The 13,010-nt window shown below is 46.6% G+C and overlaps 1 protein-coding gene across 10 annotated transcripts in view; it reads right to left on the minus strand.

Moving 5' to 3' along the window:
• The window catches only part of PER3 (period circadian regulator 3), a 69,983-nt gene extending 59,352 nt beyond the window's left edge, over window positions 1-10,631 (minus strand). For 5 of the 10 annotated variants that reach the window (XR_008616960.1, XM_028487892.2, XM_024125624.3 and 2 more), the window contains exons 1-6: window positions 8,530-8,564; window positions 7,876-8,284; window positions 7,301-7,446; window positions 6,331-6,446; window positions 4,894-5,095; window positions 212-263 (exon numbers count right to left, since the gene is read on the minus strand). Coding sequence is in view for 9 of the 10 variants with exons in the window: in XM_028487892.2 (XP_028343693.2) it covers window positions 212-263; window positions 4,894-5,095; window positions 6,331-6,446; window positions 7,301-7,446; window positions 7,876-8,054 (695 nt within the window). In the remaining variant the exon portion in view is untranslated. Of the gene's footprint in view, window positions 1-211; window positions 264-4,893; window positions 5,096-6,330; window positions 6,447-7,300; window positions 7,447-7,875; window positions 8,285-8,529; window positions 8,565-10,597 lie in introns of those variants that run through there. The other 5 variants (XM_024125626.3, XM_024125623.3, XM_055083801.1 and 2 more) reach the window with 4 other exon arrangements.
• Window positions 10,632-13,010: the final 2,379 nt, after the last annotated feature.

The raw sequence follows: 13,010 nt of genomic DNA on the forward strand, positions 1-13,010 counted from the left end.
ATATATATATGTATGTATATATGTGTATATATATATATACACACACACACACACATATGTGTAACTGAACCACTTTGCTGTACAGCTGAAACATTGTAAATCAACTATACGGTCCATAAAAAAATAAAAATTAAAAATAAATAAATAAAAAAATAAAGTAAACCCAGAGCCCACTCCACCGTTCCTGGCCTGCAGGAGCTCCCACACTCACCGGATCCTGCAGAAAAAGGATTTCACCGGAGCGAATTCATAGCGTGAGGCTGCTGGAAACAAACACACGTGTCAGTGTCCCGCCCCCACGCGGCTCCTCCCCAAAATGTCACTGCACAAACGGGAGACTCTTTTCAGGGACAGAGCTCCACTTGATTAAAATAGGACTCTCCTCCCTCACTAAGATCTAGTTCCATCCAGTATTTTCCCAGGGCTTTTCCGTGTTGAACAGCAACCGTCAGGTGAGACCCTGAGAGCACCTGAGCGAGGCCTCTCCCTGTCACCCCCTGCAGTTCCTGTCTGCATTTCTGCCCCTGCCCGGACTCACTGCTTCAAATGTCAACGTAATCATCCCGCGACACAATTATGTCGCTGGTAATAGTCTATTCCCCTGTGATAGTTTGGACACTTCTCAAAAACTGGGAATTCAGATTACTTAGAGCTTTCAGGTAGAGGATACATGCATTTCTTTCCTCGGACAAATTCCCCAGGGCTGTGTTCCTAGATTAGATGATATCATCGCATGACTCTCATCATATATTGGCAAACTTAGCTCCGGCAGATGGTACCAATTCAGCGTCACTAATAACACTTTCTCACACCCCTCATGACAAAGGTTTTGCTTCAATTTTATTGACTTCTCATTTATTTTATTGATGTGTGAGGTGGTAATTCAGAAACATTTAAATTGGCCCATCTTAGGAAACTGAACTTATTTCCAAACTTATTTCCAAGTGTTTGTTGATTACTTTATTTCGTCTGTTAGAACTCCCTGAATATATATCTGTTGGGCATTTATTCACTGGAGTGAAGAGTTTTCAGTTATAGAAACCGAGGAAATGTTTACAACCAAGGAGATGTTTTTTTAAAAATATACACTGAAGGAACACCTACAACGAGGATTCTGAAGAACCAAAATACTGAACATGGTCCAGGTGTTTGTACTGCTAAGGAAAGGATCATAGGAAGAATAAGCAAATGGGCTTTTGAGTGATCAAGAAAAATGTTCACAATTTTTACAAAGCCCTCCAGTTTAAAAGTACAGGGACCAGTGACCACACTACTGTAATTCGTGAAACTATAAAAGTTACAGGCCCAGAATTCTGAAGCCAGAAGTTCTTACAGAATGTCTGTGAGAAATAACAAAAGAATTTGACAAAGTAAGCTAAAGATATTAATTACTCTAAGATATGCTATCATCTTAACATAGAAACTGTTTCTGGAGTTTCTATGGTGGAACTAAGGCAAGATAAAGATTTTTTTTTTTTTTTTTTTTTTTTTTTTGCCGTACGCGGGCCTCTCACCGCCGTGGCCTCTCCCGTCGCGGAGCGCAGGCTCCGGACGCGCAGGCTCGGCGGCCACGGCTCACGGGCCCAGCCGCTCCGCGGCGGCATGTGGGATCTTCCCGGACCGGGGCGCGAACCCGCGTCCCCCGCATCGGCAGGCGGACTCTCAACCACTGCGCCACCAGGGAAGCCCAATATAAAGATTTTTCAAAAATATCCTTGATTTTCTGAGCTGATTCTCGTGGGTGGGAACCGTCCCTCGGTGACACTTTCCAACGCTCGCCTTTGTCTGAGGACAGTTCTGCTGCTTTAAGGCGCAGTCCCAGCAGCCGTGGGGGTCAGAGGGGCTCTGGATTCACGCGGCCAAGGTGAAGGCCAGCTCCATACTTGCAGGCAGTGTGACCTTGGCATCTCTGTGACCATGGCAGCTAAGAAAGGGCACAGGTGCTGCCTCTGAGGGACCTGACCGTTGCCTGAGCCCTGCTTCCCACGGGCTGCCCCCGGCCCGTGCCCGTACACAGAGCAGGCAACGAGGCAGGACCATTCCATGGAGACGCCGGGCTCCTCCAGCGCGTGACAGTGGATGGACCCCCTTTGGCTGCCTGGCCCAGATGCTCTCTGAACTGCGCTGCAGCCCAAGGCTCCTGCTCCCCAGCCCTCCCCAAGCCTCGCTCCTTCCAGCGAGGCCAGCGATGCGGACTGAGGACTCCTCTCACCACCTTCCACCCCCTCCCCCGGTAAGTGTCCCGCTTCTGGGTAAACCCAGACTAATACAGTTACTGTGTCTGTCTACCGGGGAGAATGACAGTACCTACACCTCACAAGGTCTTTGTGAAGATTAACTCAGTTAATCCACGAAAGCAAAGAGAAGGGTCCCTGGCAAAGAGTAGCCGTTCAATAGATGACAGCAGTTAAGATGAGCCTCTATGCTGCAACGCTCCAAACATCTCCAAGCCTTCCCCAACCCACAGCTTGCTGGGTTCTCACAGAAACCCTGTATTAACAGGCACGTCAGAAACTACGATTCTTACTTTACAGTGAGAAGCCAAGTGGCCTCCAAGGTTCACGAAGGGACAGAAGGCAATTTGAAACTCAGACTTTCAGATTCTGAGCTTAACATTCTTTGCACATAAAAAAATACTGCAACTCTGCTGTAAGGTGAACTCGCTTACACTACTTATACATGGTAGCAGGTACCTGAATTCAACTGCCCCCCCCCCACCCCCAGGAGTCCTGTCACACAGAGAGCCAGCCTACGGGATCTCAAAAACAGTAGATGGGGGCCCGCTGTCACTTCCACACCTGGGCTGGAACGTGCGAATTCTTGTTTCTGGAAGGGCGTTCTAAAGAAACAGCGGTCAGATCCTTCTGAGAGGTCTGTACAACAAGCCTAAGTGGAAATGTGCTCTAACACAGGGCCAAAGCTGACAGCTGCTGAGTTTAGAGCTTCCCGTGTCCTCTTAATGTTCTGTGAGTTCAAAGGAAGGGACAGAAAGAGGTAACATGAGCACAGCCCAGAAATGGTGTGGAGCTAAACAACGGCCCTCAAGGAGGGTGTGGATCCTTGGCGTCCCTAAAGCGACAGTACAGTGTGAGAAGTAAACGAAATGGACATCATCTTTGTGGAGCAAGTAAATGTTTAGGTCCAAGAGACAACAATTTCAGGGACTATTATGTTTCTACAAGTAGGGGAAATACCATTAAGTAATTAGCCAAGATAAGAAAGTGAAAAGATCAGGGAATTCCCTGGTGGTCCAGTGGCTGGGACTCTGCGCTTCCACTGCAGGCGCATGGGTTTGATCCCTGGGCGGGGAACTAAGATCCCGCAAGCCGTGCAGCACAGCCAAAAAAAGACAAGTGAAAAGATCAGACAGAGACTATAGGGCAATACTGAAGGGAAAATGGGAAAGACTGGTGAACAGTACCACATGTCTGTTCTGTTCACTGTTGTACCTCAGCACCTAGAAGAGCTCCTGGCCCACAGGGACTGCCATATAATGTCTACGGAATGAATAAACGATTAACAAAAGCAGAGAAACAAACGTGGACGATTAAAGGTTGAAAACACACGTTTCGGAAAGAGGAAGAAAAATGAAATCAGTGATTTTGAATGATGGGAAAAGGAGAGAGGGAGCTGGAAGGAAGCAAGGGTGACAGGTGTCTTTTCTGAAGCTTGTATAAAACGTGCACAGAGAATGGGGCAAGGGCCTGTGATTGAAAAAAGAAGGCTATAACACTGTTCTTCACTGGACTGAGAACTGGATTAAAAACCAGAATGAGTACAGAGCTCTAGATCTGCAGGATGAAGTTCTCAGGATCTGTTTCACAACACTGTGAATGTACTTAACGCTACTGAACTGTACACTTGAAAACGGTGATGCTGGTAAATTTTGTGAATGTGTTTCTTACCATAATAAAAATAATCAAAATCTTTTAAAAATGAGAGAAAAGGGTTTGGGATCAAAAAGAAAGTTGATCTTTACTAAGTTCTTTAAGAGACATTTCACAAAAAATATGAAATAGGGAATAAAGGGTAACTTAAGAAAGAATGAATGGGACTTCCCTGGTGGTGCAGTGGTGAAGACTCTGCCCTCCCAATGCAGGGGGCCCAGAATCGATCCCTGGTCAGGGAGCTAGATCCCACATGCGTGCCGCAACTAAGAGTTCGCATGCCTCAACTAAGGAGCCCGTGAGCCACAACTAAGGAGCCCTCAAGCCGCAACGAAGGAGCCCACCTGCTGCAACTAAGGAGCCCACGTGCCGCAGCTAAGGAGCTGGAGAGCCGCAACTAAGGAGCCCGTCTGCCGCAACAAAGACCCGGCACAACCAAATAAATAAATAAATATTTTTTTAAAAAAAAAAGAATGACTGAATGAATGAAAGATTACATGGGACTGAATAACACAAAGAAAACTGTGAGTGGGAACCCACTCTCCACCCCCAGTTCAGGACAAGCAGTCTTTCAGAAGGAAAACAAAATGATGAGATTCATAACTTTTAGGGAGAAGAAAAACTGGAAAGGGACCTAACTTTGAGAAGCTTACCTCCAGAACAAAGCAGAGAAACAATGAAGTCAGTATAAGAGGAAAAACATTTGATTTTATTAACAACAGACACTTTGTAGCAATTAACCTGCTATACATTATGCTGTAACACACCATATCTATAGCATATAGTCTGTGAAACTAACTTGATTAAATGACAACACATTTATTGGATCTTTATGCTATTAGCAGCATTTAAAATGCTATTTTCATCACATTCTTTTAAAATGAAGAAATAAGAAAAACTATATATTTGCATGTTCTGAATAATGCATTCATTTGTGTACTATTTCTGGAAGAACGAGACTGATCTTTACCAGGCAAGATAAACATCTGAATATTGGTCCCATTACCTCTTTGGGTCCAGTTGTTCCAGAAAGGAAGCTGAGCGTGGGCAGTGTGTGTGTAGAACACCCTCACGTCTTGAGGGGCAAGCAGTTCAACGAAATGCGAGGACTCTAAGAACTCTTTCTTACAATGCAGGATCGAAGGAGCCTGTTCAGAAACGTGCACTAACCTTCCAGACAGAAATGAAAAAACTGCCACAAAGGTATCCTACGAAAAATATTTAAAATAAATGCAAAATATTGAGATACATACTGGCAATATTCCCTGAATAAATTTCGTCCAGACGTCTACCATGATCAATAGCTTAATACCATGATCAACAGCGTAAAACACACACACACACACACACACACCCCCACACACAGCCCTGCAAAGGCAACAAATCGCTGTAAGACCTGCATTGTTCCTTCTGAAGGTTTAAGCTCTGCCAAACAATGCACCAGCTCATTCTACACCGACTAAACACGGTGTATACACTGTATACACTTCTGATTCCCTCTCCTTTGCAAACTGTACCTGGAAGGACTGTCTTCTCTTCACCCATGCATATTCCAGGCTTCAAGACCAAGCTCAAGATTCACTTGCTCCAAGATGTTGTCTTTGACAAACCTCAGTACATAAGAATCATTTCTCTAATGTGTTCCCTTAGACATAAACATAACTTATTTATAATCGGCCACTGTTTGTACCTGCTAGCAAGTGGCATATGTTTTCCTCTCTAGATTTACTTTGAAGATCTTAAAGGGAAAATGTTTTCCTTAAACTTCTTTTTCCCTTAAATCTCCATAGCACCTACTACAGTATTATAAACACATCAGTTAGTAAAATAAGCACTGTAACATTAGGGATAGCTCATGCTCCAATACTATAAAATCTTTAAGTTACAATTATGTTGAGGTCTACACATAAATTAAGTAATCTCCATCATATCAGCAAAACATGAGGCTCAATTATTCTGTCAACATGAAGAGATTCAAAAAAGATATGCTAAATATCTCTTCCAAAATTTTACAAAAAATGACAGCATCTCAACTCACCTGTTCTATAAAATCCAGTTGTTACAACTTGAAGTAGTAGGTATTGGAACTAAGAATGATATAAATAGACATTAACAATTCGGAGATTAGAATAAGATGCAGGAAATCACTCTGCAGTGTTATTTTTTTCTTCATTTGAGAGAACTCAGGGATGCTAAGGGGAGAGAGGCACCTCATGACGCAAGCAAAGCCAACTACTACTTATGTGTTGCTTCCTGTTTTTAGATGTTTTCTCTGGCAAGGGCAGAAGAAACTCCACAAGGCCTCTGTAGCAGTTTTCTCCTATGCTTGACCTCAAATTGTGGTTACTGAAATGCTCAGTTATTATTTTTAAAAATCTACATCTAGATAAGATCGTTAGGAAAAATCACCCAGGTTGATATGGCAAAATTTGTGAATTCTTACTGTGTTTTTGGAAGCGTGCTCTGAAGCAATAGTGGCCAGCTCCTCAAGACTGTACATGGTCACGTCTGCTTGAGGCGCTCCATTCTGACTGAGAATCTGGAAAAACTCACTGTTTGCTAAGAAACACAGGAAAATAAAGAGGTAGTCCAGTGACAACAGTATCTTTAGGAAATCATTTTTTATCAGGAGAAAAGCAGGCTTGTTTTTTAGGATGAGGACACCTCAGCATGTTTTCCTTGAAACCAGATCGTTTTCATCTTTCACCTAAAATACTGATAGTTGTACAAGCTTAAGATTTTGAATTTTATGAATCCGGCATGTTCCAGATCACAAGGAATGAGACACACTGAAGGTACCAAAACAAGGTACTGAAACCAAAAATTCCAAATACACACACAGGAAATCTGTATGGCAGAAACATTACTCCAGGATTCAGGAACTATACACCATCTATGAAGCCACAGAGGTTTGTGCTACAGAATGTGTATTTTTAAAATCCCTTGAGAAGAAGTCTGAAAAGTCATAAAAAGAAAAATACGTTTACAACCATTCGTTTTTAATTTGGTAAATTCCTGATACATCATGACTGTATTTTAAAAGTATGTCTACGGCAGGGAAATGTAAATGTATTTAATCAAGTGTTTTTTTCCTCTAACAGTCATAGAAGACAATATTCTTTTAAAAAGTGAATCTTCAAAATGTGCTTATGCCGAGCTCTACTCTCCTGAAACAAATCAGCAAAATACTGCACACTTACTAAGCTATGACACAAATCAGGTTCTCCGAGTGCTCACGTGAAAAACTAAGATGCTAATACCATCAGTGTAGATTTGCACATCTCACATAAAGCACCGTAAAAAGCTCACAACATTTCTGTGCCTAAAACCAGGCAGACAGCTGCTCTGGCCTGGCTGCTGTTTACGAGCAGTGGTGTCCGTGCACGACGGTATTCCCTCTCCAGCCCGTTTACCTTGCACGCTGTGTACGCAGCGAAGGGCATAGTTGAGAGCATCCAGGGTGCTTGGTTTACTCTGTCTCTCTGACGGGAAGTATTTTTTCATTTCTTGGACAACCGTTATAAGGTCTTTGGAAACTCGGTTTTGATCTTGCGGTTCACTGTAAGATAAAAAAGATTCTAAATTCGCACTTTCGATTATAATAAGTCAACTTTTACTGAACAGCGTATTTCTGCCAGGCCCGCTTTCTAAGCGCTTAACATGGATCAGCTAGCTCATTTAGTTCACAGATTTATTATCCACCACTTTTTTTTTTTTTACAGGTGGAGAATCCCAGGCAAAGAAATTGGTAAACATCAAGCATTTTGCACTCTCTCCTTCCCCACTTCAGCCTAGAGTCAGCTAACTTCCTCAACCACTTTTCACCTTTTGGTTAATTTCCTTCAGTTTACCCAGGGTATTTCATTCTAAGTTGTCTGAGTCTCCTTAAACTTTTTCCTAGGCTTACAAACAAATATAAAAAGATGTAAGCCCGCCTTTCCCCTCTACTCCCCCAGGAGAGAACAACAAACACATCAGGTTATTTCACCTGTTACTGGTCTGCACGTATTTGCTCCGCAGCTGGTATTTCCGGCTCCACATCTCAGCAGAGTCCTTCCCCAGCGCCTCAGGACCGCTGGCCTGTGGTCCTTCAAGTTCATGAGGCTGGCCCCCCCTAGAGTCCTGAGATTTACCACCGGACACTTCTGGATCTTCACAGGGATCCATCGCTCGCCCGGCAGTCCTCAGCCTGTCGCCTGCTACTTTGCTACTTTGCGATCGGCGACGGAAATGTACTTCTCATTTTGGTCCAGGCCATCGTCTCAGAGAAAATGTCAGTCATCACAAGCCGGCAAGTAGAGGTACACTTTCTGCTCCTCCGGGGGCACTTTTCTCCCCAGTATTTCCCTGCAGTCTTGGGACGTCTCCGCTCACGGGAGGTCCACCCTGGAGGGGGACTGTGGAAACAAAGGTGACAAGTGTCAAGAGAAACACAATCTGATGCTGGAAGCTCGGCTGTGGCTCGCGGGCTGGGCAGCCCCGGGGGGATCCCGGCCCCGACCGCCCCGAGAGTCGGCGTGCACCCAGGACCCGGACCCGGCAAGGGGCAACTTGAAGCACAAAGTTCCCACAGCGCAGGACAGGCTCGGGGCGACCGCGCCCGGCGGGTCCCGAGGCCTCCCCGCCCGGGCCGAGCCCTCACCTGCCGCCGCCGCCGCCGCCTCCCGCGCACCCGCGAACAAATCATTTTTTATCAGGAGAAAAGCAGGCTTGTTTTTTAGGATGAGGACACCTCAGCATGTTTTCCTTGAAACCAGATCGTTTTCATCTTTCACCTAAAATACTGATAGTTGTACAAGCTTAAGATTTTGAATTTTATGAATCCGGCATGTTCCAGATCACAAGGAATGAGACACACTGAAGGTACCAAAACAAGGTACTGAAACCAAAAATTCCAAATACACACACAGGAAATCTGTATGGCAGAAACATTACTCCAGGATTCAGGAACTATACACCATCTATGAAGCCACAGAGGTTTGTGCTACAGAATGTGTATTTTTAAAATCCCTTGAGAAGAAGTCTGAAAAGTCATAAAAAGAAAAATACGTTTACAACCATTCGTTTTTAATTTGGTAAATTCCTGATACATCATGACTGTATTTTAAAAGTATGTCTACGGCAGGGAAATGTAAATGTATTTAATCAAGTGTTTTTTTCCTCTAACAGTCATAGAAGACAATATTCTTTTAAAAAGTGAATCTTCAAAATGTGCTTATGCCGAGCTCTACTCTCCTGAAACAAATCAGCAAAATACTGCACACTTACTAAGCTATGACACAAATCAGGTTCTCCGAGTGCTCACGTGAAAAACTAAGATGCTAATACCATCAGTGTAGATTTGCACATCTCACATAAAGCACCGTAAAAAGCTCACAACATTTCTGTGCCTAAAACCAGGCAGACAGCTGCTCTGGCCTGGCTGCTGTTTACGAGCAGTGGTGTCCGTGCACGACGGTATTCCCTCTCCAGCCCGTTTACCTTGCACGCTGTGTACGCAGCGAAGGGCATAGTTGAGAGCATCCAGGGTGCTTGGTTTACTCTGTCTCTCTGACGGGAAGTATTTTTTCATTTCTTGGACAACCGTTATAAGGTCTTTGGAAACTCGGTTTTGATCTTGCGGTTCACTGTAAGATAAAAAAGATTCTAAATTCGCACTTTCGATTATAATAAGTCAACTTTTACTGAACAGCGTATTTCTGCCAGGCCCGCTTTCTAAGCGCTTAACATGGATCAGCTAGCTCATTTAGTTCACAGATTTATTATCCACCACTTTTTTTTTTTTTACAGGTGGAGAATCCCAGGCAAAGAAATTGGTAAACATCAAGCATTTTGCACTCTCTCCTTCCCCACTTCAGCCTAGAGTCAGCTAACTTCCTCAACCACTTTTCACCTTTTGGTTAATTTCCTTCAGTTTACCCAGGGTATTTCATTCTAAGTTGTCTGAGTCTCCTTAAACTTTTTCCTAGGCTTACAAACAAATATAAAAAGATGTAAGCCCGCCTTTCCCCTCTACTCCCCCAGGAGAGAACAACAAACACATCAGGTTATTTCACCTGTTACTGGTCTGCACGTATTTGCTCCGCAGCTGGTATTTCCGGCTCCACATCTCAGCAGAGTCCTTCCCCAGCGCCTCAGGACCGCTGGCCTGTGGTCCTTCAAGTTCATGAGGCTGGCCCCCCCTAGAGTCCTGAGATTTACCACCGGACACTTCTGGATCTTCACAGGGATCCATCGCTCGCCCGGCAGTCCTCAGCCTGTCGCCTGCTACTTTGCTACTTTGCGATCGGCGACGGAAATGTACTTCTCATTTTGGTCCAGGCCATCGTCTCAGAGAAAATGTCAGTCATCACAAGCCGGCAAGTAGAGGTACACTTTCTGCTCCTCCGGGGGCACTTTTCTCCCCAGTATTTCCCTGCTGTCTTGGGACGTCTCCGCTCACGGGAGGTCCACCCTGGAGGGGGACTGTGGAAACAAAGGTGACAAGTGTCAAGAGAAACACAATCTGATGCTGGAAGCTCGGCTGTGGCTCGCGGGCTGGGCAGCCCCGGGGGGATCCCGGCCCCGACCGCCCCGAGAGTCGGCGTGCACCCAGGACCCGGACCCGGCAAGGGGCAACTTGAAGCACAAAGTTCCCACAGCGCAGGACAGGCTCGGGGCGACCGCGCCCGGCGGGTCCCGAGGCCTCCCCGCCCGGGCCGAGCCCTCACCTGCCGCCGCCGCCGCCGCCGCCTCCCGCGCACACCGCGAACCGCCTCTCGCCCAGCTGGCCCGGCCCCACTCAGTCTCGAGGCCCGCAGCGTGCCAGGCGGTCGCGGGCGCCGCGCCCCCCGCGCACCACGTGACGCGGTCCCGCCCCCGGATCGCACGATTGGTTGCCGCTGCCGGCTCTGCGGGACCCCATTGGCCTGGGGGCGGCACCCGCGCAGGGGCGCCCCGGTTACATAAGCGGAGACGAGTGAGCGGGGCAAAGGTCCCGGAGCTCGTTACGTAACGCCGGGGGTCGGCCTGAGGACGGCGCTCGGCCAATCCCGGCCGGCTGGCACGGAGGGAGGGGGCGGAGGGCCCCTGAGGAGGCTCCAGTCCCCGCCCCGCTCCCGGCCCCGGGGGATGGGCCCCGGGGGCCGCTGGAGTGAGCGCGGCAGTGATAGGGCGCTGGAGCCGCCAGTCATGAGGGGGCGGGCCCCGGGCGGCGGGGTGGGCGGGGCCTGCGCGGCCTCCACGTGAGCGGCCGCGGCTCCCCCAGCTGCAGAGTCTGGGAGAGCGGCGGAGCACTGCGGGCGGATCGGGACCACGCTGGGCAGACGTCCCAGCGCCTTCCCTGCGTCTTCTCGGCTTCCCGTCGTTTCCATTTTTCTTAACGACTTTCTTGCTCTCGCTCCTGCGGACTCTTAAGTGAGGGGCTCTGAGGACCCGGCAGTGTAGCAGCCCTGGAAAGATCAAACCCGGTTTTCAGAAGCGGAATTCTGACAGTGAAACTTAAAACATTTCCCTGGTCTTCCTAAAGTTAAAGATTCACTTAGCAACTGGAGGAAGACAAGTGTCTGTAAAAGACATTATTTTGGGAAAGGAAGGTGTAGAGAAGGCCTTTAAAAAACACCGTCGGAAGGCTCTTTTTATTTGTGTCTCGACTCCTCCGAAATGGAAGGTGCCATGTAGAAGCCTGCGCGTCCGGAGCCTGTGCTCCGCAACGGGAGAGGCCACAGCAGTGGGAGGCCCGCGTACCACAAAAAAATAAATAAATAAAATAAAATAAAATGTCTGCTTTTAAAAAAAAAAATAAATAAAATAAAATAAAAAAAAATAAAAAACACCGTCGGAAGGCTCTTTTTATTTGTGTCTCGACTCCTCCGAAATGGAAGGTGCCATGTAGAACTCCGCCCCTCTCCGGTGCCTGGTACATCAGAAATCTTAAGTATTGGTTGGATGAATGAAAGGAATTGTACATAAGAGGAGGGGAAAGTGAAGTGTGGTAACTGTTCATATTAGGTATTGGACAAACCACCTTATTTCTCCAAATGATGCTTACTCTCTTCTGAATCTCTATTTTGTTAAACTGCATCCGTTCAGCAAATATTTATTGAGTGCAGGTCTGGGGATGGCAGGTTTTGATGAAGGGAGAACAGAGAACTCTTTTCCACATGCCATGTTTGAGATGTGCACTAAACATCCAGGTGGAGTGAGTGAGTGGTCAGGTAGGCAATTGGATCTCCCATCTGGGAACTTAGGGGAGAGGCCGGGGGTGGAGATACAGCTTACATTTGGCAGTCGTCAGAGTCTCTATGGAGTTTACAGTGATGGGTGAAATGGCGTCAGTGAGAGAGTGCCCATAGAGAGAAAAGGGCCAAAGGCCAAGATTTGGGGCACACAGAGATTCAGAGGTCAGGCAGAGAACCAAGCAAAGAATAAGGAGCCATAGATGAGGTTGAAAGAAAACCAGAGGAGTGTGGGGTCCTGGAAGCTTGATAACGAAGCATTTCAAGGAGAGAGCTGGCAACTTTATCAAATGCTGGTGATACGCAGTGAGACAAAGGCTGAGGATTTCCTGTCGGGCTTCAGCAAGACGGTGACCTTGGTTAAAGACGTCTCAGTGGTGTGGACTGAAGAAAAGTAGGATGTGAGGCAACGACTACAGGGACATAGGAATTTTGCTGTGACGGGCTACAGGCAAGTGTTGTTGGCTGGAGGGAGGGCTGTGGGCATCACCGTTAAGTGATGGGGTGATCCAATAAGAAGGGAGAAGTGAATGACGCAGGAGGGAAGGGCTGCAGACAACAGGCAGTTGCCAGAGAGAAGTCCTTCATGAGGCCGGGGATCCAGAGCCTTGGCCGGAGGCAGGCACTTCTCCCGACAGGGGATTGTCCGTCTTGGCGGCATAAAGCCAAGTAGAAGATTTCTAAATGCACTTAGCGTACTATTTAAAGGATGAGAATAAATATATTATTTTCTAATAATTATGCCATAATTGGCTTATTTAGTAAATTCTACTTTTACAGATTGAATTTTCTGCTACTGTGAAAAGCAGCTCAGTTGGAAATAAGTTTGCTTATTTTTTTTTTTTTTTTTTTTTTTTTTTTTTTTTTGCGGTACGGGGGCCCCCCCCTGCCGCGGCCTCCCCCGTTG

The sequence above is a fragment of the Physeter macrocephalus genome, chromosome 3 (assembly GCF_002837175.3).
Source record: "Physeter macrocephalus isolate SW-GA chromosome 3, ASM283717v5, whole genome shotgun sequence".
Classification (NCBI taxonomy): Eukaryota; Metazoa; Chordata; class Mammalia; order Artiodactyla; family Physeteridae; genus Physeter; species Physeter macrocephalus.